This window comes from Mytilus trossulus, chromosome 1 (genome assembly GCF_036588685.1).
Source record: "Mytilus trossulus isolate FHL-02 chromosome 1, PNRI_Mtr1.1.1.hap1, whole genome shotgun sequence".
NCBI lineage: Eukaryota > Metazoa > Mollusca > Bivalvia > Mytilida > Mytilidae > Mytilus > Mytilus trossulus.
In genome coordinates, this window is record NC_086373.1 from 102882148 (window position 1) to 102909823 (window position 27676).

A 27676-nucleotide genomic window follows, 5' to 3' on the forward strand; every position below is an offset into this window, starting at 1 on the left:
AAGGCATAACACAAACTGTGGCTACATCTGTAATAGTTGAACATTGACTTCAATTGAATCATTAAGCAAATATATCAAAGACAATTGTTAACTGTAATTGTTAATTACTAAAAGTTCATAACAGAGACGCATAACGACACAACTTAGTGCATATGTTGTTCGATTTCTGCTTTGATTCCGATGCAAAATACATGTTTTGTTCACATTTATATTTTTTTCTTGGATTTTTTTATAATTGTTCAATCATGTTCATTCTGTATAATTACTATAAAATTTAAAGCAGTTATTGGAACCTGGCTGGAATGATCGATTATATAAGCTGTTCCTATTGGTTGATTAAAATATTGATAACGTGCCTAAACTATAACAACAAGGATTGAGATATTTCATTTTCAATCTCAATAAACAATTATGAAATTGAATGACAGGAATAATACTCATAGTTATGGAATATCGGTGTAAATACTAAACATGGAAATTACATTTCAATATCTTTTTCTTGTAAGTACAAATTGTCTATAGAATTAAATTCAAAATATTCAATAACAATGGTGATATTTATAATGGTAACCTGAACTTCGGACAGGTAAAATTTCTATTATTATAACGCAGAAATTGTTTTTAAACGCTTATTTAACCATATTTCCAGTAATTTAGATCATTTGATATTTAAACGGCAAATCCTGCCATAGAAAAGGTCTTTTCCATGTCTACTGTTTTATTGAATATATCTTTTTTTTCAAAAGAAAGAAGACCATTTGTCTGAAATTGTTAATCATACTAAATTTCTATTTTATACTAGCAAGAGGTCAATATTTTCAGAACTTCTCCCATCTACAATTAAATAAAACTCTTAGTTTTTTTACATGAATTGATATTATTCCTAAATCATAGTGAAGATGACATCTCAGTTAGACATTCGAATACACCACGGCTTTTATTTTTTAGAAGGTTTCATTTGTGCTCTATAATTGGGGATCTAAAAGATTAATAAACGTTCAAAATTGCCTTTTTATGACTTTTAGTATGACTGTTAAGTACAGGTATTTAGTTTTGCATTATTTCTATTCTAATGAATCTTTCCCTTTTCTGATTCCATCGTTCATCAACAAAGTGTACAAAACATCTTCATCAGAATTTTTTAAATGATATTTGATGAATTAAATTCGGTAGCACGTAACCGTGATAATATTCAGAGATCTTTGTCGGGAAGTAAAAATGTTTGTAGTTCTTCTGTTTATAAAATCTGTTCTCAATGAGGTGTTTATATGGCTATTATAAAAACAATAAATCAAAATCAACTTTTTTGATAGGATATTTTTTTTATATTCTTACAATGTTATTGAATGTATAAAGTAAAAAAAAAATCGAACTCCGAGGAAAAATCTAACCGGAAAGCCCTTAAGCAAATGACAAAATAAAAAGCACAGCCATATCAAACGAAAGAATAACAACTGTCATATTCCTGACTTGGTATAGGGATTTTCCTATGTAGAAATAGTGGATTAAATCTGGTTTTATGGTGTAAGGAACACTCACAAACATTTTAAACCGGACACATTCTATATGTTCTTATCCAGAAACCTGTAATTCAGTGGCTTTTGTTTGTTGCTGTCTGCCACATTTGTTTTTTGATGAACATTTGTTGTAGTCAATCGTTTTATAAAATGCTTTGAATTTTGTCATGTTATGGCCTTTTATAACTGACAATACCTTATGGGGTTTCCACATAATTGAAAGGCATACGTTAACTAAATCCACGGATTTGCTTTTTGTTGGATAGTTCGCTCAATGGCAATCATATCCCATCTCCTCATTTTATAAAAAAAAATCTCTGAAAACTTTAACACATTGTTTTGAAAAGTACCATGAACAACAAATCGAGAAGCGTACATAGTTTTCCAGTAAATATGCAACTATATAGAATAGAAATAATAGTATGACCACAACACTGACTGGAATGTTATTTTGATTGGAATTTCAATTAAAGAAGATAGGACATCATTCAATATACCCAGTTAGAAAATGCTATCACATCAAACGGCAGCTTTAAAAAAAAACTTGCTATGACTACTAAACCACCAAATCAAGATTACCAAAAGGAATGAAATCCAGACATCAGGATAAACACTATATAAATAATTAGGGATCATAGGGAGAAGGTAGGACTAGCCGATTGTTTTGACTGTTTGGTTTCTTAGTCAGGTGTTCAATATACAGTTATTATTGTGTCAGATAAACACTGTTTGCGTTTTTAAAAAAAATTTGGTCTTACATATTTGCATTTGATTTTAGATTGAATTCAACACGAATCTCCCAAAATGCTGTCATAAATTTGATATCTTCATATCAGTAACTGGGTATGAGCAATTCTTATAAAAAAAGGTGTTCTGCTTGTTATGAAATATACTGGGAAAACTAACGATGTTTTGTCAATGCAGCAGAACAGAGTAACTACGGAAAGCAGCTGTAGGAAGACTGATTTCGTTGATTGATCTGATAATCTTATTGATAAACGAAATCAAACAGAAATTACAAACCAACTACCTAAATTTATCTAAGGGTGCAATAACTTTAAAGACCAAGCATACGAATGAAAACGACTAATTATACTGTGAAATATCTGCCTTCTTGTTATTGCGTATACAAACCACGCTTCTTGAATTAAAAACCACATAAAAGTAGAGCAGCAAATCAAAATAAATAATAAATATAATTCAGACAAAAACAAAAACCGTGGCGTACTAAATTTCAAACATGGTACCATTTGTTAGCTATTATTCTTGTGTTTTTTTTCCTATATGTTGTCCCATTTATTTGTATTCTAGTCCTGTCATGTAATGTAGTCATTTTAATGTTATATCTAACAGTGCCATAACAGCGTGAGGTTTGGTTAGCCACAAAACCAGGTTCAACCCACCATTTTTGTTTCTTCAAATGTCCTGTACCAAGTCAGGAAAATGGCCTTTGTTATATTATAGTTCGTTTCTGTGTTTTACATTTTAATGTTGTGTTTCTGTTATGTCGTAGGTTTCCTCTTATATTTGATGTGTTTCCCGCAGTTTTAGTTTGTAACCCGGATTTGTTTTTTTTCTTTTTTTCTCTCAATCGATTTATGAATTTTGAACAGCGGTTTACTACTGTTGCCTTTATAGATGTTAATTTGATAACTTTCCCCTGGATGAAAACATGAAATTGTACAGTCGAACCAGAAAATGTCCCTTTTCTGCATGAGAAGATAAATACAGTAAAATGAAACTTAACACAACGGAAAGTTCTTTTTAAATAAAACCTTGTCAAGTTTCATGCAATAAGAGAATTAAATCGGCGATTCCTTCAAAACAATAATTTAAGTTGGATGTAAAACTCGTACAAACCAATATGTCAAATTGTCTGAACCCCTGGAGAGTTGCCGACCTTTATTTTACGTACTGAATTGTCTTCGGCTGATTTCTTTCATAACAAGAAAGTAATTGCGTGATTTTCTACCTATACTATACTGGACGTACTCTATAATCTTATTTCAATGCATATTATGTTTTAATGAATCCTCAAGTATTGAATCAAATTTTTAATATATTAAGCTTATTTTTCTTTTCTATCTTTGTTAAGAATTTGATATTAGTTTTAGCCCAATAATCAATTAAATAGAATATTCACATGCATTTTGATGAAGCCAATACCTTTTTAATAATAATACATCGGAGTTCGATTTTGAGGCATGCCTACAAGCAAAGGTGTAGAACTTTTAGAAAAAGGAAGCATTATACTATTCAAAATAAAATGGGTCTAAGGTCATTAACACTTCAAGCTCAGAAAAATCTCCCTACAGTAGTATAGTTACGAAATGACAGTAAATACCATGAATACGTTACACACTAACGATGATGATGGGATAAAAGAGGGACGAAAGATACCTAAGGGACAGTCAAACTCATAAATCTAAAATAAACTGACAACGCAATGGCTAAAAATGAAAAAGACAAACAGACAAACAATAGTACACATGACACAACATAGAAAACTAAAGAATAAACAACACGATAATTGATACGACAAATATACACATGGACAAAAGTATTGCAAAACCTTGATTTTTTAAAACTTGAAAAATCAGTCTCTTATTTTGGATGGAATATGATAAAATATTTGTAAAATAATATTGAAACGTAGTTAATGATAACATTGGTTTTAAAACGAAAAAAAATGTATGAAAACAAAATGTTTTATCGAACCAAAATTTTCATAACAAAATGAAGTGTTTTTTGTACAAAAAAATGTATTTTACTAGTTTTACTGTAGTCGAATTTTACAATGTCAGACATTTCAAAATCAGTCTTAAGATAATTGGTCACATCATGAGTGATCGTTATATGCCAAAGAATAAGCACTTTGTGCGCAGCTTCCATTCAAACGGATAACAGCATCTTAATGTCTTCTGATTCCTGCCATAAGTCGACACATTTGTTGCTAAGCTAGCAGCAACCATTCTTGACGAAGGGTATCGTTTATTTCATGATCTGCTTGAACTGGGGTGTCCTTTCGTGCACTTTACGCCCAATAGTGTCCCATATATGCTCGATATGGTTCAAATTCGGGAAGATAAACCGAATTCCATTGGAACAATGGATCTTCCTCCACGACGTTAATTTCCAACTTTGGCGAGCTCTGCATTATATTGGATACGGGCATCTGTGTGTCTGTTCGTAGGCACAGGTACCCGAAATGTTATTATTGCACGATAACCAGAAGCGATGAGCCGATCTTGAACAGTTCTTTTTTAAAGGCTCCGGTATGGTCATTATTTTCTTTTTGGGATTGTATTTTTTGCAATGGGTTTCCTTCTGACCAACCTTCATTATGCTAAATTTTCCCTAGCAGATGTTATAGGGGGTCTTCTTGACCTCGAAAGGTCTTTAACATCGTTTCTTGCCTGATTTTTATTCTCAAAACGACTTATAGTGGAATGGAGATGACCAACAATACGTGAAATTATCACAGCGACATACCTGCTTCCCTCATGCTGGATATCTGCCATCTTGCTGCAGTTATGAGTTGTGGATGACCAATAACAAGGTGTCAATAACAAAAAATTATAAACTTGGTTATTTAAAGTGTTGAAAACAATGAGGATTAAAACATCTGTTTTAGTGTTTACGAGTACAGTAGCTGCATCGGCAGATAAAAACTGATCGAGTCGATATTTATTGATTAAACTCAGGGGATATTTAAATAATGTTTAACTAGTTCTATTTCAACAAATTATTTAACAAAAAAATAAAAAAGTATTTTTTTAATTTGAGTTTTAATTTGGTGTTGCAATACTTTTTTCCAGGTGTATATATCTGTGATATCTGTCACACAGATATTCCAATAAGATCAACCCACCGTAAAACTTTAAAACGGATGAATTAATGTTATTATTAGAACACTTGTGGTCAGCAGCACTAGCAGCTGTGTTTGGCAAACCTTTAGGAATTGTTTGTCCTAAATGCACTTCAACATCATACACTGTTTAGCCATTTTATTATTTTTTTTCATTCGAACGTCAATGGTGAGACTTTTTTTAGACGAAACGCGCGTCTGGCATTAATACAAAATGTCATTCCTGGTATCTATGATGAGTTTATTTACAACCACTGGGTCAATGCTACTGCTGGTGGAATTTTATTCCCCGAGGGTATCGTCAGCCCAGTAGTTAGCACTTCTGAGAACATGAAATATCATTGATATGGTCATAATCATAAATGAACTGTTTGCAAAACTTTGAATTTTTAAAATACTAAGTCTTTTCTACCTAAGGAATATATACCTCAGCTGTATTTGGCAAACCTTTTTGAAAATTTTGGTCTTCAATGCTCTCCAAGAACATATAATATTTGACCTTTTTGACCTTTTTGATATTTTGTTTTATTCGAACGACACTGATGAGTCTTTTGAACGAAACGCGCGCCTGGGGTTAATTCAAAATTTCAATCCTGGTATCTATGATGAGTTTATTTATTCGGTATGAAGGAGACCAATAGTGGCTATAATATGATTGAGAATATTATCCAAATATTTTTACAAATGTAAATGAAACAGATTGCTCTGAAGCTTTGGCAGTCATCAGTGCTTTGTTATTTCAAAGAGGAAAACGAAAAAAAGCAAACGAGTAATATCTCAGGCTATATGAACTTTGCATTAAATTGTTTTGAAATTATGTTGCGCAATTAAATTCAAAGATTACCATTATTAAATTATTTTTCTACTGGATGTATACCTCTCTGGACGTTGGCAATTATTCGTATATCCATGCAACAAAATCAGAGCTTAGAAGATAAACAAAATCGTTTGATATGCAATGAAGGTTTATCTTTTTAAAATTAAGTTACGAAGGATATTCAAACGAACCATATCTCTATAAACACATTGAATGCGAATTCATTGAAAAATCGAAAAATCATAGTTTTAAAAGTTTTAACGAATAAGTTGCTGTAGCAATATTCCTCTTCATTTTTCTAACTTGCACAGAAACAAAGTATTAAGAGTTATGTTCAGGAAAAGATATCATTTATATAATGTAAGTTTACGTGACAAAAACAGTGTACTTTAAAAATGAAATGGGGAAAATATGTATTTTGTTTTTTTAATTTCAACACTCCCAGATTTCTTGACTCTAAAGAGCGCCAGAAATGTACACTGCAAATGATTTTTTTTCCGTTTTCTTTACAAATATGCTAAGAAAAAAAAAAGAAAAAAATTTCTGTTTCATAAGCTTCTAATGCAATTTTCTCGATTCATGATGAATATGAAACATCATATATTTGCATGCATATTTCTTATAACACAGTTTAACAAACACGATTGTTTTTTAATAAGCGATTACTTTTATCTAAATCAGCATCATCACTGGCATTGTTCTAATATTGATTTTGTCATTTTTTTATAACAAAAGTTACTTTTCGATTGTTCTCGCGTCACCGGTTATGCCACTGATTAGCATGTGCAAAATACAAAATCATCAGGAATGAAAAATTCAATTGGAAACTAACTAGATTCCTTAAATTTTTCTTTAATCTTGCTTCATTAAGAAATTTGCATTATATCTATTATATGCAATTCTTATTGAACTCCAAATAGTGGTTCAGATGGTTATATGAGTTGTCGTTCAATTTTAAATGATATAATGTGATTGTCCTGCGATTGTGACCGTAAGCAATTCTTTTACTATAGCAGTATGTTGTCCTTTGAGTGCAAAGTTGTATTCATTTCTACTTTATTTATGTTAAAAGTAAAAGCTTTTATTAGATATATTATAATCATGAACAGATCTACAACTATTCTTAATATACAGTTTACTAATCCCGTAAAGTGTTAAATGATTAGAAGTTCGGGCACTGTTCGTCTCGCGACATCGTTAGGCGTCTCATAGATATTTGCCGTTGGTTATTTAAATAAATGATAAGATGAAAGAGAAGAAATCGAAAGGACAACATAAAACCTAAAATCCAATACAAGCAAACAGTATATTTGAAGTGTTTGACATCAGGCATTTTGAGGCCTTTAATAGATTGCTGTATGATGCGAGCCAATGCTGAAGGCCAGGCGTTGACCTATAATTGTTTACCTGTATACAATGTGAATTGGATGGAGAGTTGTCTCCTTGTAACTCATACCTCATTATTCTGATTTATATAAACACCATGGCAAAAGACAAACTAAAAAATATGACAAACAAACTACATAAAAACCCAAGTATGAGCAACATGAACCCCGCCAAAAACACAAGTGATAGAGCTCAAGTGCGTCCAGAGAGTAAGCAGTTCATAGTAGCATCCGTTGTATAACTATTGTTAAAATACATGAACGAAACATATCCTGTGATTAGGCATCTTACAAAAGCGGATACATAAATGGCTCTTGTCTAAACATCCAAAACCATACGCAAAAAATAGATTCATGTAAATTCACAAATAGTTGACCTTATGTGATAGGTAAAAATGAAGACAGAAGCTCATTTTGTCAAGGATAAACCAGAAGAGCCAACACAGACATTGAAAAATTAAAACAATATAAAATCACAATATAGAACACGGAAAACAAAACAAAACAAAACTAGTGGTGCACTTAGGTGCTACGTACGGGTAATCAGTTTCTGTTCCACTTGTGGCACCCGGATATGTTCCGCCGTGTCACTCATTACAAGAATCAAGTTCGATGATAAGTCGATAAATCGCATTCGATATTATCACTATCGATGTCAAGTCGATGTCACATTCGATAGTATATCAATCGATACAAATTTGATAAGTCGCATTCGGTTATGTTGCAATCAACAAATTCTATTTGATAAAAATAGACGATGTAAGCAAATGACCAACTAATTTATGGAAAGTTCAAACCCAAACAGTTTCGTTAGCAGTAACTAGATATATACCCCTTATAGTGTAACTTTCACAGAAATGAACTGTGAAATGCATGAATTATTATTATATCGAAGATAGAGAATAAGAATTATACATATCGTTTTTTTTTTTATTCACAGGTCACTCTATCCTCGGAATTTGCATGGTCATGGCATAACCTTGATAATGTAGATTATCATTGTTGGTCATTATCAGCTAGTGCTGAACATCCAACACCACATTCACCAGTTTGCACAGGTTTGTAGCTTTATAATATAGACCACCATTATAAGTACTTATCAGCTAGTGCTGAACACCCAACACCACATTCACCAGTTTGTACAGGTTCGTAGCTTTATAATATAGACCACCATTATAAGTACTTATCAGCTAGTGCTGAACACCCAACACCACATTCACCAGTTTGTACAGGTTCGTAGCTTTATAATATAGACCACCATTATAAGTACTTATCAGCTAGTGCTGAACACCCAACACCACATTCACCAGTTTGTACAGGTTCGTAGCTTTATAATATAGACCACCATTATAAGTACTTATCAGCTAGTGCTGAACATCCAACACCACATTCACCAGTTTGTACAGGTTCGTAGCTTTATAATATAGACCACCATTATAAGTACTTATCAGCTAGTGCTGAACACCCAACACCACATTCACCAGTTTGTACAGGTTCGTAGCTTTATAATATAGACCACCATTATAAGTACTTATCAGCTAGTGCTGAACACCCAACACCACATTCACCAGTTTGTACAGGTTCGTAGCTTTATAATATAGACCACCATTATAAGTACTTATCAGCTAGTGCTGAACACCCAACACCACATTCACCAGTTTGTACAGGTTCGTAGCTTTATAATATAGACCACCATTATAAGTACTTATCAGCTAGTGCTGAACACCCAACACCACATTCACCAGTTTGTACAGGTTCGTAGTTTTATAATATAGACCCCAATTGTAAGTATTTATCAGTCAGTGGTGACCATCCAACACCATATTCACCAGTATGCACAGGTGGGTAGGTATATACTGTAGGCCACCATTGTTGATAATTAAATAATAGCAAGAACTGAACATCCAACACAACATTTACCAGTAATCACAGGTTCATATGATACAGCTACTGTTGAACACCATTTATACCAATATGCATAGGTTTATAGATCATTATCAGCTAGTGCTCATACCATATTCACCAGTATGCACAGGTTCGTATGCCATTGTGAGGAAGTTTTCGACACAAAATTCACAAGTCTGCACACATATATCAGTATGCAATTAATATTGACATGTTCTTATTTCTGTCGGAAAGTTTCTATAACAAAGCCTTGTTATAACAAAGGATAATTATCGTTAAAATAGGTTTACAAATCAATGATTGTAACGTTAAAAATGTTGACAGGCATTACTTTTGGTACACTGACCGCACGCAACTTATACCTTTATACTTGTGACTTTACAGTTTGTAGTATTGGTTAATACGAGAACATTAAGTAGTCATACTATATACAGATTTCATTTCTTTGTAGTTTGTGTTATAATTAGATATTCAATTTGACAATTAAAGTTCATATGTACACACATTTACCTCAGACTCCCACGAATTATCTCTTATTTTCCTAATAATTATTGTCATTATTAGTATTCTATTGTATTGACGGGGAATGAATTATACAATTTTATGACGTTATTGTAATCTATTGACATTTTTCTGCATTTGTCTACACTGGGAGCTGTTGTAAATTTTTCTGTGAGTTGTCAAGTGAACAGATCATTGTGTTTAACAAGAAAACTAAACTAGTACTTTCTATTCGTTTTTGTTAATAATATATAACTTGATCCTATATTTTCCTATATAAAGACATATTAAGAACCAGACTTTGGGAATTTCTTACAACCCAATGGTTTATTTAAGTAAAACGGATTTCAATTTTGATAGCCCGTTACTTACATAGTCTAAATTGTAAGAACACGTAAAGGAATACAATCACATGTGTAAACAGCGTATTTACCGTATCTTCTATTATGAACAAATCTGTCGTTATGTGTATCCAAAGTCTCATTCAGTTGCAAAACAGCTATCTACACGAAAACAAACCCAATTATGATATTGATTGGGTAACAGTAGAAAGGCGGGTTTGATGACAATGATAGGAAGTACCAGTAAAGTTGTTACATTGAAACAGTTTAAACAGTTTCTAATTGTATTTAATGATATTGGCCAAAATTTGAATAATGTGTCTTCATTAAGCTTTCACTGAGACCAATGACTAATATAATTAACATTAAGTTCAAAACAAAGGGGCAGTTTAATACAAATTTAATATGATAAATAACATACAGATAGCAAATAGTAACAATGAATCTAAGCAAATCTCAAAATTCCAGAAGTCAGCGCAAAGAAAACTGTCACGACATAAAACAATATATCGATAAACTCCGGTTAGAATTTTTTTTAAAAAAAATGGACTGACCTCATCATGAGTTTTTCTCATTGTTGAATGCCGTATGGTGACGTATGGTTTTAAATATTGTACGCTTTTTGATTTTCTGATGGAGAGTTTTCTAAACGGCAATCAACCCATCTTCTTATTTGTATTTCAGAATAAAAATATAATTTTACGTCAAATGAAAGTTTGGTTTTGGTTAATGAAACCATTTTCTGGAAATTATTAATGTTATGGACATTTTTGAATTAAGGAATGTATATATTTAACATTCATTACGAATTCATAACATATAATCAACACAAAAAAATATTTCATTCTTTGAAAACTGTCCCTACTAATTAACTTTCGTGTTATTTTGCCGAAGTTTAACGAATGTGACCATGATAAACATGATTTAATCAACTCAAAATCGTGGAGCACGTAAAAGTAAGTAAAAGACAAGATGTTTTTTTTCGTACATTTCTTTTTGTTAATTAAACCTTAACTTCGTCATAACAGTTTTAAAATCATTTGGTGATTTATAAATATTTCTTTCAGAATCAATCAACACCATCTAACTAATCTAAAGTTTGTTTACCACTCATTTCATCCATCACGATTTCCACCTCGCAGTTGCGCTGTACGGTTTCTGAATATAAAACGGAAGGTCTCGTGGTTAAGATCACTGACAATAGAAATCTATCATCAATTTAATGTAAGGGAAGACAATATTTCAACATATTTTGATAAGACAAAGGATTTCCATTTAAAAGAAACACCTTTACACGTGTTTAATTGTAAAAGAGGGACGAAAAATACCAAAGGGACAGTCAAACTCATAAAACTAAAACAAACTGACAACGTCATGGCTTAAAATGAAAAAGACAAACAGAAAAACAATAGTACACATGACACAACATAGAAAACAAATGAATACAGAACACGAACCCCACCAAAAACTAGGGGTGATTTCAGGTGCGCCGGAAGGGTAAACAGATATTGCTCCACATGCGGCACCCGTCGTGTTGCTTATGTGATTACAAATCCGGTAAATAATCTAATTCGGTAGGTCACATTCATGAAAGGAAAGGGGATTGTAGTTACGACGTAAGGAAGATATCCGATATCATTTGTGAAACGGTTATTCCATAACGGTCAAACCAACTCGTAATGGCGTCCGTAAAATTTACGAAGGGATGATTTCAACTTCACCCTTTGGAACTCTTGGTTTAATAGCTTCCTTGTGAGCAGTAACCCTCTATCAAGAATATCATGATAGAAAATGCAAGCACGGGAATATCGTATCAATTGGGAGATCTATACCCCGTATGCAGGTGCTGCTGGAATATTGCTACTTAGAAATGGAAAGTTCACCATTGGAAAGCTGAAATCATCTCTTTTGTCGTAAAGTTTTGTCTTCAACCGACCCTCATTGTCATTGTAAATGTTTTGCCATATGATTATGGACTTTCCGAATTGATTTTCCTCTATATTCAGTATTTTTAGTGATTTTAATTTTTAGCATTTCACGTATATAAAACATATCTAACCTTAAAAAGAAATTGAAGTGTAATATAGAAAAAAATACCCAAATAATAAAATATGACATTAAGAAATCCTTCTTCTGATTTTTTTTTAATAAATATATAAAATTTACTCAATTCTGTCAAGTTTGCTATTTTTTACCTATCTTCAGGCGTTTATTATTTGGTCATCTGTCAAGATATACTCCTTACTTTTGTTAGAACTGCAAAGTACAGACACGAAACTGTCTTATTGCGAACTCAAATCGAAATTGTAAAGAGTTTAAAATGGCTCTTGTGTGAAATAGATTCTTGGGTTTTATTGAATTTAAAGGCACTGCCTCTGTAGACATGGTAACTTATTTGCCTTGTGTCAAACGAAAGCTTCAATCGTGTTTTTTAAAATGCTTCACCTGTAAGCATGTATATTTAAGAAAAAAAGCAAGGACTGTTTTCAGAATAATGAAGATGACATGGCTTCTTATGGGCAGTGCACTAGCACATAAGTTTAACATAGGTTCTCAAAACATAATGTAGAGTTTAAACAGTGCACTAGCACATAAGTTTAACATAGGTTCTCAAAACATAATGTAGAGTTTAAACAGTGCACTAGCACATAGGTTTAACATAGGTTCTCAAAACATAATGTAGAGTTTAAACAGTGCACTAGCACATACGTTTAACGTAGGTTCTTGAAACAAAATGTAAAGTTGAAAAAAGGAACTGACGTCAGATACATTGATTAATTATTCGAACACATTTAATATACTCTTCAGAGTAAATAAAAAAAATGCTGACACCGTTTATTTTTTTACAAATGCAAACATTTTCTTTTGTTGTTTGCATGTCTAACAGGTACGACGGAGTACTATAGAAAATTCAAAGTTGCATAATTTTCTTTTTTCTAAAAGTAACACTACTACCGTGAGAAGAAAATTTTAAAGTAAAAAACTCTTAAATAGTAAAAAAAACAAAAAAAACTTGAATTGCAAACTTAATTTAAAACAGATATGACTCATTTCAATTACTGGTATATTTTATATCTTAATCCGATTATTAAAAGAAGAATGTTGATGAAGCCTATAGTTATTTGAAGATGAAAGACTCAACAGATTTTTCCACAATATAAACAAGATGTGGTATGATTGATACTATCCACACGAGACCAAATAACGCGGATAAAAATTAAAGTCCGATTAAATCGAAATGTAGTTAAACGCTTTAAAAAGTATTATTTAAAACAATTTTCTTTCATAATTAAAACAATCCTTCCCTTTTGAGAGAATTTTTTAATCAAAACATAAAAATCACAAAGAATACTATACTCCGAGTAAAATTCAAAAAGGAAATTCCCTAATAACATGGCAAAATCTAAAGCTAAAAAATACCGTACGAATAGATAACAATTATCATATTCCTGAATGTGGATTAAACCTAGATTTGAAATATAGTTACCTTCTCACTTGTATGACAGTCGCATAAAAATCCATAATATTGACAGCGATGTGTGAACAAAACAAACAGACATAATAAGAATAGTGTGTAAAATTGTAAAAAAAATATAGCGGTACAGCAGTCAACATTGTGTTATAATCTTAATCACTATAAAATCAATCAAATATGTAACAAAGAAGCACAAAAAGACAAAGCATATTAGCAAAAAATTACAGACAAGAATTCACAAATTTACCATAGCTCAATAACACAATAATGGGATGTATAAGTGCAGAGCCACGTCATATATGCATTGAAGAAACATAAAAAGGCATATAGACAATGCACATTAGCAAAAATGAAAAAGTAGAATACAAAATGTTTAACAATAGCACAATGACGTGATGTATAAGTACAGAGCCACAACATAAGCATCAAAGAAACACAAAAAGGCATAGAGACAATGCACATTAGCAAAAAAAAAAAAAGACAAGAACACGCGAATACGCGAATAATCATAGAACATAAACACAATTACGGGATGTATAAGTACAAAGTCACGTCAAATGGATATCAATGAAAACAGACTAAACAGTAAAAGTTATATTCAAATAGACGAATCAAAGAATAATACAAGACATTATTTAGATTATGAACAACATCAGTACCTAGAATCTATACTTCAAAATCATAGTGTATTATTTGTGAAGTTGATACGAAATATTTATCAACAAAATCTTGGTACCTTTCGATGAACTTTTTTTTTTAGAAAATGACGAGGCGTTCTTTGACAAACCCCATGTTCTTCATCTCTCTGCTCAGACACTGGGGACGTTTAAAAATGTCTGAGTAGGAGTTACAAGCTCTTACATACTGAAGAGTTAGGAGATGTATATCCCATTCGCAGATGAAGTTGGTATATTGCTACGAAAGGGGGGGGGGGAGCGAAATTGACAATTTCAAAATGCAGTCACAGAATTTCAACTATTTAAATCCTTTATGGGTTGATTTAAAATACATATATAAGTAAGCGGTGAATGTGGTTGTTTAATTTGATAGATGGTTTGTGTGCTCCTTTGTTTAATATTTGTTTGTATTTGTTCCAATTGAGATTGTGACACAGCGATGACTACTGAACCCCTATTTTGACTATTTTACCTATAATGTCTGTTTTGTCCACGCATCGTTATAAATATTATGGAATTTGATACAAGTAAGAAGATTAGCGCTATTAACCAATGTTCAATCCACCATTTTTTACATTTGAAAATGCCTGTACCAAGTCAGGGATATGACAGTTGTTGTCCATTCGTTTGATATGTTTTATCATTTGATTTTGCCATTTGATTAGGGAGTGTCCGTTTTGAATTTTCCTCGGAGTTAAGTATTTTTGTGAATTTCCTTTTTTTTATAGCGTATGCCACAGTTTTTATCTAAAAAAGCATTGTGGATTATTTCTTTTAGACGATTTTTCAATTTCACATGGGGAATGTTAGTATACAGGATCATACAGAGTTGAAAAATCACAATTTTTTATAGAACTTATTTCCGAAAAAAATCGAGATATAAAATTATCTAGAAGCTCTTTGGAGTGTTTAGAATCTACATGGTTTATACCCCTAAGTGAGTAAACAGTTTCAAAGTATTTCTGAATACCCTCTTTGATGCGGACAGAATTTTTATCAATTTTAAGAACAACTCCTTAGTCGAACATACAGATGAGCCGGCAATATACCGTTTTTTTACGGAATTTTGTGGAGCTTTGGTTCCTGATACAAAGTAAGTTCATTGAAGTCATTAAAAGTCACCAACAAACATCTGGATGGATCAGTTTTCTACTGAGGTTCACTCGCTATACAATTATAATGACCTTCTCATCTTTGTTAAGATACCAACTAAAAATTTTCTAAATATTTTATTTCAAAAATACCGTTTAAACCGGTTTGAACACCCTATAATTTTTTTTCACAAATACGAAAAATAATATTATTTGAATTTTAAAGATTATCAAGCTGTGATAATATTAATCTTATTAAATATAGGAACACTCTCGCAATAAATTCAAGAAAAATTGGTCAGCCGTTTTGGTTGTGGATATGGACCCGCTAATATCGGAATATCTCATTACAAATACATATTTCTTCATGTAATTGTCAATTTTCTTTTTACTTGACGAATTATCGTATTGGCATATACACATTTGTTTTCTTGTTTTAAGTTTCGAAATATCTTTAGCTGTGAAATGTTAACCTACTTACGATAATTTTCTTATAAATAGCATATCGACATGTATGAATGTTAATGTGTGTGTTCCGTTCTTTATCAGTACGGATATCAACTAGATCATTTCCGAGCATCTAAAACTCAATCAATAAAAATTGAAATTTCCATCAAACTTCATTACTAAATGTTCAAATGTTAATGAAAATAGAATAATGGGTGAGCCAACAATAAGTTGATTTTAAAATTTAAAAAATTCATGGTAAACTGTTATTTATATTATGCTTCACTTACTCTTGGGACATTTTTAATCAGATGAAATTAAAGACAAATATGATTTATTTTCAAATGCAGGGATAGCTTGCAGTTCGGTGTGAGACAAGGCTCTGTGTTGAAGACCGTACTTTGACCTATAACGGTTTACTTTTGCAAACTGTGACTTGGATTGAGAGTTGTCTCATTGGCACTCATTTCACATCTACTTATATCTATGTATGAGTTTACAAAATAATGATGTCACACCTTTAAATAATTCTTTGTATAGCATTACGCGAAGTTTAAAATTACAGAGATGTTATTATTTCACCGTAAAGTATTTCAATATAAGTCATTACTCCTTAACTTTGAACTTCCACAAAATGACATATATTTATCATGATTTTACAGTGTTTCTGTTGTTTCGGTGTTATCCTCTTATAATTGATGTTTGTGTTTCCGTCGGTTTTAGTTTGTAACCAGGATTTGTTTTCTTTCAATCGATTTATGATTTTTGAACAGCGGTATACTACTGTTGCTTTTATGTATAAAACTTCCTCAACGACAATGCTTACATGCATATGATGTGTATATATCAATTTGATTAAAAGCGTTTTTTCGCGGCCAAATATTTGATAATTTTGCTCGTACGATTAAAAGAGAGACGAAAGATACCAAAAGGACTATCCTACCCATAAGTCGATTAATTGATGTCTAACAGTTTTAATTCTGTAACTTGATTTGTTATACATAATTTTGGTAATTCTGTTAACATTTTAAGATTAATAGTGTTGGCTTTTTATGATGTCAAAACTAGTTTATACATACATGTATATATTTATAAATAATATTTATAAATATATATAAACACACGTGAAAAATAGATTGTCACTGTTTGTGTTTTGATAGTTTAGTTCAAGAGATTTTTGTTGTAAAATCCTTAAATGTCATTTTGCACTTAAACACTTGAATGATTAATTACCAAAACCAATAATGTGAAACCAACACACAGGAAAATCGTCTTCCTCAATGCATTTTCAACATGCAAATATGCTATCTAAGCTAATAGCATTAAAATGTAACAGCAAAATAGCAACTTCAGTTGAGGACAAGGTACGGTCATTTTTTTGTTACGTTTTCTTCAATGTGTATTCCTCTTTTTCAATATGCTAGCGATTGAACAAAAGCCGGCTGCATTTCCTACATAAGTTATAGTATTTGTTGACCTTACGGAAGTCTTAAAAATGTACATTTATTTCAGTTTAATTTTTTCTCTTGTTTGTTTATTGGGCTTTTTTTCTTTATTTTTCACTGAATAACCTTGTTCTCATAATCATTCTTTACGAATATGATCGGAGGCAGGTTAAATTGAGTGGATGTTGCGAATACAATAAATAAATGATCATGCTTATGTGTTTTTTTTTTGCAATACTATGCCGTCGGAGAAAAAAGTACACATAAAATAGAAAACAATTATTAATTAATTATTTATTTACTTAGGTCTTAATTTAAGATGGACTGAACATCCCCCGGTTACAGTTAAAATGTCGCAGGGATTCAACACAACTACAGAGCTTATTCTAACCATACCATTTTACCAGTGGCTTATAGATCAAGGATTTTTTGGACAAGCAAATTTTACACAGGGAATCAGGTAGGTATTCGTAGAGAAGGGCTCATACCTCAGGCATAGATTAACTAAGAAGTATTTGGCAAAACTTTTTGGGAATTTTGGTTCTCAATGCTCTTCAACTTCGTACTTTATTTGGCATTTTAAACTTTTTTGGATTCGAGCGTCACTGATGAGTCTTTAGTAGACGAAATGCGCGTCTGGTGTATATACTACGTTTAGTCCTGGTATCTATGATGAGTTTATATACATATACATAGACGTAAACATAAATTCCAAAATAGCACATAGGGTAGTATAGCAGTTTGTACCAAGAGAAAACATTGACCACACAACGGCCTTCAACAATGAGCAAAGCTCATACCGCATAGTCAGCTAATAAAGGCCCCGAAAGGACAAATATAAAACAATTTTTAAACAAGAAAACTAACGACCTAATTCATGTGCAAAAAATGAACGAAAAACATACATGATCGGACTTGTTTCTACTACCATTGCCCATTTTTCATATAATCAACATGCTTAATCTTCGCCTTAATATACATGTTTTTTTTCCGAATTGTATAATTTAAGTGAGAAAAAGTACAGATGATTGATTTTATATAAATTTTATCGTCTGACCAACTTCTTTTGTATACTAACTTCTGATAGCCCGTACCGAATCGACCACTTTTAGGACCTATACACTCATATATCACAAAGTATTATAAAATATGCATTATGGTACCTAAAATATTTGTGCATCTGCATCAGCCTCAAGGAGACATAACTCATACACGATTATTTTATCATGTATTTCATGCTTTTTCTTGTGCATGGGCAACACACATGTAACATTTATTTGTTCTTAGTATAAGCTTATGTTATATTCTAAATTATTAAGTTTTGAGGGTTCATAACTATGGTTAATTTACTTTTATTTGTCATTCCAAATAATAAAAAAGAAGGACAACAATGCAATTGACAAATTCACTCAGTTGCTTATAACAAAAAGGTACATTGTTCTTGTATAGTTAAACGTACAAGATCTTCCATTACATACAGAAAGATATTCACATGTATGGAGTTAAATTTTCACAAAATGGGCAAATTTGATGGACGTGCAAGTATAAATCAGATGCATATTTGTAATAACATACCGAACTTACATTATTTGAAAGCGATTTTCGGATAAACTTTTTTCTCCACTCAATTTCTTAGCAATGTAAACGACGCAAAGGATTGGTGTGAAACAACGACATGTCCTGCTCCATCCGCAGCTACACAAGAAAATTGCTGCATACATCATATGAACTTACACAGCTGCCCTCTGACGGATATTACCAATGGTTTGTGTGGACCTTGGATTCCTGCTAGAGGTCAGATAATAACACACTCGGAGGTCTTGGTTGGGAATGCTTTAGTTGGAAATTGGACGAACTATGTTCCTGGTCTGTATGTCCTCGGACAAACGTCAATCATATCTCATTTTAAAATTGCTGGAGCTAGTATCGCCTTAGTGTATGACCTGACAGTTGAACCAAAAACTGGTAAGATTCTTTTTTTTTTTATATATATGAAATATGTTTCCTGTATTATGTACTCTGTAATAGATGATTTTCATTACAGTCTAACGTTTTAATTCATTTACTGTATACAAGAAGGAGTCTGGTAATAGTATAATTTAAAAATAAAAATAACGTTTCTATCTTAGACTGTGACCTTAAAAATGCGAAATAAATTCAATACATTGTATTGTGACAAACGTTGTAATAAGTTCCCCTTTAATCTCTGTAAAGAAATTACCGCCCCTATTCTTTTTTTTAAAGTCCCTTTTTACCATATCTTCCTAGTTTTTAACCTATCATAGAAATTTCTCTCATTTTTTTTCACTTCACTATCAACTGATTGTCTTGCCTTTGTATATATAATCAAATGTTTGCAACAACATAAATATATGGTGGTCGGCTTCATTAGCATGAAATGTAAAAGTACAAGTGGGACATAGACCTAGATCAGCTGTTTGATCCCAGATTAATTTATTAAAGTATGCCACGGGATCAATTCCTTTAATTGCGATTTATACCTGCATGTTTTCCTTTAGATACAGGTTAAACTTTGAATCAATATATGTTATATGACATATCAATTGAATCTGAAAGTCTAAAGTTAACTATTTAAAGAAATTAATTACAATTTCAATCATTTTCTATGTAAACGTTTACATACATTTCAAAACAAAATAGTTGTAACTATATGACTTCACTTCCATTTACAAATAAAAAGACTTTCTTGGGAATTTTTCACCGATAAGTCGGTCAGTCGATAATGTTTCTGTAAAATCATTCATCTGTATTTTTTTAAAACTTAAATCATTCAATTCTAAAAGAAATGTATGGATTGTGTCTTTAAAAAAATATATATAATTACGTATTAATTTTATCAAGATTGTGGAAATGGCGTGTGTGAGTCAGACGACGGAGAGGATTGTTCTGTGTGTCCCAAAGATTGTGGAACATGTCCTCTTGAAGACTGGCATTACGGATTGATAGCTGCTTCTATTCTATTTATATTTATTTTAATTGGAGCGATATATGGTGTAAGTTTCAATGAATATGACTATATAAATATTTGCACACAGCAAGATCGATATAAAACATTATAAATTCAAAATTTAAAGTTGCGTAAGTTGTCAAATTCATCTTCACTGATTTAACTCAAATTGTCATATTTTATTTATTATAATCTACCAAACGTATATCCAGCATAAACGAAAGTCTTAAATGACCATTCGCAATGCAGGGGTAAATTCAGTAAAAAATCTCCCATTGACTTTAATGCTAATCTATGTGTGGAAATAAATTTATACCTGATTTACCTTTAGAAATTAAAATCTTTCATATATCATTCATGAAAGTACAAATGTAGCCCTATCTTTTGCAACAATAAAAACATGGGGTCATGCGGCATTTTTGGGCATTCACATGGCCTTGTTTACAAACAATGTAGATTCGCACTGAATTCCCATACTGACCCCCATTACTTTTCAACCCTGAAGGGAAAAAAATTAGTACATTCAGCATTTATTTTTTATTTTTTTTCAACTCTAGTTTTGATCCATCTACCAAAAAATATTTATTACAAACATTATCTGCCAATCAGAAGACCATATAACTTCAGTGCTATACAGAAAGCTCTCCCCTAAATGGGCGGTCCCTGATGACGTATATTTATTTACTGAATTTACCCCTGCATGTACTCGATAATATGTATCAGTAAGTCGTGCGTTTTTAGTCTTCACGTCATCTAATTAAACATCGATGTGATCTTCGAAGGTTGCCGACAAATTATTCTAGGTCTGTTTGATTTTATATTGTGGGTTGAAAAAATATGTTAATCATCGTATTTACCTGTATACGAATGTGTTTGTGGAATGAATAGGCCAACCAAGCGATTTACTCTTGTTTTACTTTCGATATTAACATTCTTTTCCTTTTTAAAATAACATAACACTCTTTCATGCATAATCCAGAGTAAAATTAAAAGTCACATGAATACGGATTCAATGAGATCGAGTTATTTACTTGCATGTGCATAATTCATCACAGATATTTCTTAGCTGATTTTGACAAAATTGAATCTTACTTTGAGACTATGCAATACTATAAGAGTCAATCTTTTGAAAACAGAGATGAAACAATAATAACGGAAAAATTGGTAAAGATGATGAAGATGATGATGTAAATGCACCACAAACACACTATTAGTATTCTATTACAAGAAATATATCAGACCTTTTGATAAACTCGAATACATGTTTAAATATATGGACGTTTTATTTATACGATAGGTTTGTATTACCAGATGTTAGTAAGTTAACATTCAACATATCTCTTAGTTAATGTGTCTTTAAGATAAAACAGAACACATAGAAATACAAATCAAGCCACGATAACAACGATATATACAGTGCATACAACCATATTTTATCAAAAACGATATTAATATATTGAAACTGCAATGTTACATGCAGAAAGTGACTTGATATAAAAGTTTATATCATTCTCGTTTTTAATAATGACATATGTTAGAGCTTTTTACATTTATTTTCAGTATTTTGCTTACCAGAAAAGAAAGTTATTATATGATAGCAGTTGGATATACAAATATGATGACATCAAAACAAGTAAGTTCACCACTGTAACATGAAGTATATTTAAATTAGGTTAAAGGTGGGTAAATCGATGGAAAACGACTGGCGCTCAAAAACGTCTTGATATTCCTTTTCTTGAGGTACCATTAAACTAACATAACTCTTGAAGATCATTTTGTTTTGTTTTAACGACCGTCAAACACGCTTCAATATCATCATAATAAAAAAATAAGGCGTTTGTTCATAACATTTTATCGAACTGATCATGGTGATATTGTATTAGTAAAATAATGATTACCACTTAACGATCTTTATAATTAACCGATTTATCATAATTGAACCAAGCGGAGGACTTATAGTCCCGTTACAACGGGGGAGGACTAATTCGGTTTCGTGTCTTAGTTCAAAAATCGACATAGCTACGAAAAGAGAGGGAAGGATGAAACTGTTCTTAAACGAATACAAGAACATCTATGTTAGCTTTGTTATAAGATTTGAAGATATACTCCAGTGTGATGCCCTTAATATGCCTTATGGTTATGTGTGTCGTTGTGTTGCTGTTTAATTAACGTATATTATGTATCCCTTTTCAAAACACTAGTTATAATTCGGGTAAAAAAAACTTACTGAATAGTATAATAAACCAAACCGGTAAGATTATATCTGCAATAACTTAAGCCAAAAAATGCGATAACTTTGCCTAGTTCAAGAAGTAAGCATTAGATACAAGAATTAACAATTTGTCAACATACGACTTCAATATCGGCTGCTTTGTAAAATATAACAATTATAAAAAGCAATTTTGGAAAATTGAATATCTAATTCATACATGATATTGTGTAGGTAGAACGATTTGGATCAAAGATTAATTTCTAAGTTGATATGATAACTAACTTGGATATTACATTCTGATAGATACTTATAATCAATGATTTTATCAGCATTCTCTCTTCTGCAATCGCGATTCTAGTTGATTTGTACATTTTAAATATATCGGTAAATAAGCGAGTAGTTTCAATATTTATTTTCTTCAATCTGAAGAAATTTGGAATAATCCTATTTGAAATCAAAATCTTCAAAAAAAATTCATAATTTGCCTTATTTTAGTGATTGCTTTTCTTTGTCATGATTGCAATCAATGAACACGTGCTTTTTTGAAACAGGGATATAAATTACGTGACATAGACGGGGAAGGAGGTTATGTCTTTTAACCTTTATAAGAGTTTTATGAGCAGACAGAAATAAAATACCCTGTACATTTGATTCAATTGATGACTGGCAATACTATTTTTAGACAATGGGAATATGAGGGTCTGTCACATCTTTGTTTGGAACGTTTCTTCTGCACTCCGTTAATAAACACGTTTTAAAATAATGTTTATATTTCACAAAAGCTTGAACGAAAAGTTGTTACGTTTGCAACTAATAGCTTATAACATATACCATAACAATGATGCAAATTAATGTATGATACCAATACATTACATGCAACCAGTGTTGAATAATCTATGTCTAAAACTATAATTGCTATTTTAGATGAGAATCGTCTTTGGATGGGCAGCATGATCAGTCGAACAGATGACAAATTTGATACAGGATTCAACCTAACGCAAGTCTTTGTTCCAACGGGAGACGTGTAAGACACTTATTTTGAAATTTATTCTTTAGTTCTACCTAAATAGTTTACTATTTATTATGTTTATAATAGTACTTACAACTACTCTCTATATATACATATATCTATGCTAGGCAAACGATGATGAACACACACACATGACGAATGCAAATAATATAGAATAAGGTTTACGATAGCCAGGTTAAGAACAGTGATTTTGTACAATTATTTTACTGCCTGAAGTAGGTTATATCTCATACTTAGTCTTATGTCCTTTTGACATCCTGAAGTGATGCAAATGTTGATATCAACTTTAGATACCCAGCCATGCAATCAGGTTCATCTATAGGAAGTACTTAATTCGATGTCTTGTTTCATGTTGTTCTGGTACGGTAAAAGATATGTTCTTTATATAACATTAAGACAAATGATGTGCAACTGTTATCATAAAAATGCATATTTTATTGACATAATTCATTCTTGTTAAGTCGGTTTGAAAAAGTAAAAGAGAAATGATAACGAGCTTACTGTGTGAAAGATTAGAAAGGGATATTATGGGAAAATGAACATTTTTTTCATCAAACTGTTTAATAGTTCAACTTTTAGTTAATCTTTTTTTTAAATAAAAGTTGAATTTTAGTTATCTCGTCAATACCACTTTTACACATACCACACTTTTCAATATTCAGAGTAAGTTGATCCATTATGACTTATTCATTTAGATGAGCATCATGAGGGAATTCATATGCAGAACACGCTCGTTTTACTTTTCCGAACTGAATTCGCCGACAGATTTTTTATATAACTTAAAGAAATTACGTCTATTAGACAACTTGAAATTCGTTCAAGCATATTGTGGGGGCAGGACTAGACAAGTGTAACTCGGGTTTTTTTTGTTACCCCGATTTTGTTTTTTGTTCATGGATATATGAGTTTTGAACAGCGGTATACTACTGTTGCCTTTATTTATAAACCATAGACCTTCTATATTTCTACAAATACATGGTACAACCATATGTATCAGTAATCAGACATTGAACTTTAAATTGCATTTACTATGGTAATGAAACAAATTGACGTTTTTAAAATAGCTATTTTAGCACTAGACTAATGACGGAATTGTTGGGTTTTTTTTTAATTTGAACTCGTATTCTATGATACTGTTGTAACGTATCCCTTGGAATTATACAAATTCTACAACTCTTCTCGTATCAATAACAATTTTCTGTTTTTGTTTTTGTCGCTTATTCATACTAGTAATTTGAATTCAATGGACATCAGCAATTCTGAGATGAATGAAAATGAATTGTCATTAAAATTGAAGTAACGGCCATTGATACGTATAATCACCTGTTATGGAGATTTTGTTGATTGGATTTGTGAACTTTGTAAACAGACGAATCGGTTTTATCCGCTTAATTGTTTACATCAATCAATATTTTTAATTTGAGTATATTTGTCCTGAATGTTAATACCATTTACAGATATTTCTATAAAATTCATAGCAAAAGTTCAAACATTCAATAAAAAATATATTTGATTCCAATGCAAATGCAATCAATTTCAATTCTGAAATGCAATTAATCAATTTCTTCTTAAAAACAAAACAAATAAAGAACACATGAACTACATTGGCATGATAATGTAGTCAACATTTCAATGGACAAGTCAGGAAAGGAATAACACTTATCCTTTTCTAGTATCTTTTATTTCAAGAAAAAGTTTTAGTTCATCAAATTTTAAACTACAACTTAAAATCAGAGAAGATAACTAGGGACTACCAAAAAACTAAAAATCTAAGTATAAAAAAGACAGATCAGACCATGGCCAAACGATTGTTAAAACTTCACTTACAATAGATAGTACAGGCATAGTTAGTTTTCAACAGCCATCGTTGTCTAGTTTTAGGTATAACTTACGACTGAGAATGCTCGTAAATATACTGGTTTGTTCATGACTGAAGAACAATCTTTGTCGTAAGTTATTTTGTGAAACTTACTCCAGACTTTTATGTAAGAGAACATGATCTATTTTTTTTTTTTTTTTTTTTAATTGTTTTACATTTTTTCATATAGGGCCGTTATCGTTGGTAGTCTTATGATTACCTATATTTGAATACATCTACGTCATTTTGGGTGCTATTTGGTTGTCTCATTGCAAGTATGCTACACATCGTTAATGATATACACACACGGTCTGTCATCTGTCTGAGATACACTTTGTTTCAAGTTCAGCAGGAACGCATTATTCAAAGTGGCCTCGCATTTTTCATTTGATGCAGGCAAAGCAAACTAAAACAAGTATTTCAGATAATTCTGTTTTAAATTTTGTCAATTGATCTTAATTGTTTTAAAATGTATTAACTTTACGCGTCAATTGTGAAAACCACAAGCGTGGACAAAGCTTTAACATATTTGGTATCTCCTCAATCAACATAGGAAACACCTACTCCATGACTATAGAAGCACAGTTTATTTCGTATAAATCTGTAGACAGAGAATATTTAGAAGTGAAAATCATGATCACAGATCTATGATTGTATATTAACCTTGAACTTGTGAAGACATAATGATCTCAAAGAAATGTTCGCGTGTTAAGGTAAACATTTCAGTCAGAAAACCAATAAAAAGTAAAAACAAATATATGCACTATCATTACTTAAAACTTTATCAATTATCCTTTCTTATATAAAAATAAAAGTAGCTGAAATAACAAAACTGTATAAACTGAGATTGGATATATTGATTTTGGTTATATACACTCTGCAACTGTTTCATAAAAAAAGGTTTCAGGCCTGCTGCAAAATGTAATAGCTTGAATATTGTTTTCAGGTTTTCTTTTTGAGTTCATCATTTCGAAAATATAACCAAAGGAAGAATTCAAATAGAGAAAATATTCAACGAGTGACCGAACAACACATTAATTTACGAATGCGCGTAGCGCATGAGTTAATTATCAGTTTATCATCAATTATCAGTTAATTATCAGTGTTGTTCGGTCACGAGTTGAATATTTTTCGATATTTGAATTTTTTAATTAGTTATTCTTTTTATTACATTGGCAAATCTCTTTTTTTTTTTAAAGAAATTAATGTAAAACATGTAAGGAACTATATCTTTTTTTCAACGCATTCACAATTTGTTTTGGTCTGCAGTTATCAACGTCTTGACATCGGCTATTGTTGTATGACGACAGAGAGTGAAATAACCACGTTAATTTCACATGTGAAATTATAGGTTTTTATTTAACTGGGAAATCAATGTAATTCATTGCAATCGATGTAATGATATATGTTACTGTAATTCAAATATGCACACGATATGATTTCCTCTTATGAATAATTGTGTCAGTTTGGATACCTTTTCATCCTTTCATTTCAAATGCTACAAATTGTTTCATGTTCATTATCAGAATTTCTTTTGACTATGTTAAACAGAAACAAAACGTCAGTGTGTATGATTATTATTAGAAATGATTTCATTCTCAAGATACATTCATTCTTTACTATTCTAAACAGTTTTGTTTCTATTTAGGTAATTTTGTAACAGTTTTTTGTTATACCGATTCGATAATTAATCAAAACGTCGAACATTAATTAAAATAGCTTTTGTCATTATAATCAACGTTCTCTTAATAAAATATTTCGAAATACTTAGTATTTTATTGCAAAAAATATATTACCATACCTGTCTTTAGGACAAATGTTTTGGGGATTTGTAGTGCTATTCAACACTGTAATGTAATGTAGCCTTTTGATTCGGGCGTCACTGATATGTTCTTTGTAGACGAAACGCTCATTAGGCATATATAATGTTTAGCCTGGTATCTATGAAAATAGATATCAGAAGATGTGGTATGAGTGCCTAACTAATAATTTGTTAAAGTAAACCATTAAAGGTCAAAGTACGGTCTTCAACACAGAGCCCTTGCACACACCAAACAGCAACATATAAAGGGCCCAAAAAATGACTAGTTTATTCTTATCTATATCTTTTGTTCGTCCAGAATATATGTAATATGTAAT

At 31.3% G+C, this 27676-nt stretch overlaps 1 protein-coding gene across 1 annotated transcript in view; it reads left to right on the top strand.

The window, feature by feature from the left end:
* The first annotated feature begins 392 nt into the window (after positions 1-392).
* LOC134694448 (atrial natriuretic peptide receptor 1-like) overlaps positions 393-27676 on the top strand; it is a 42960-nt gene continuing 15676 nt past the window's right edge. Inside the window, exons 1-7 of the mRNA XM_063555463.1 lie at positions 393-501; positions 8528-8645; positions 17776-17929; positions 19106-19434; positions 20332-20483; positions 21998-22070; positions 23574-23673. Coding sequence (XP_063411533.1) covers positions 472-501; positions 8528-8645; positions 17776-17929; positions 19106-19434; positions 20332-20483; positions 21998-22070; positions 23574-23673 — 956 coding nt within the window. The 5' untranslated portion in view covers positions 393-471. The remainder of the gene's footprint in view (positions 502-8527; positions 8646-17775; positions 17930-19105; positions 19435-20331; positions 20484-21997; positions 22071-23573; positions 23674-27676) is intronic.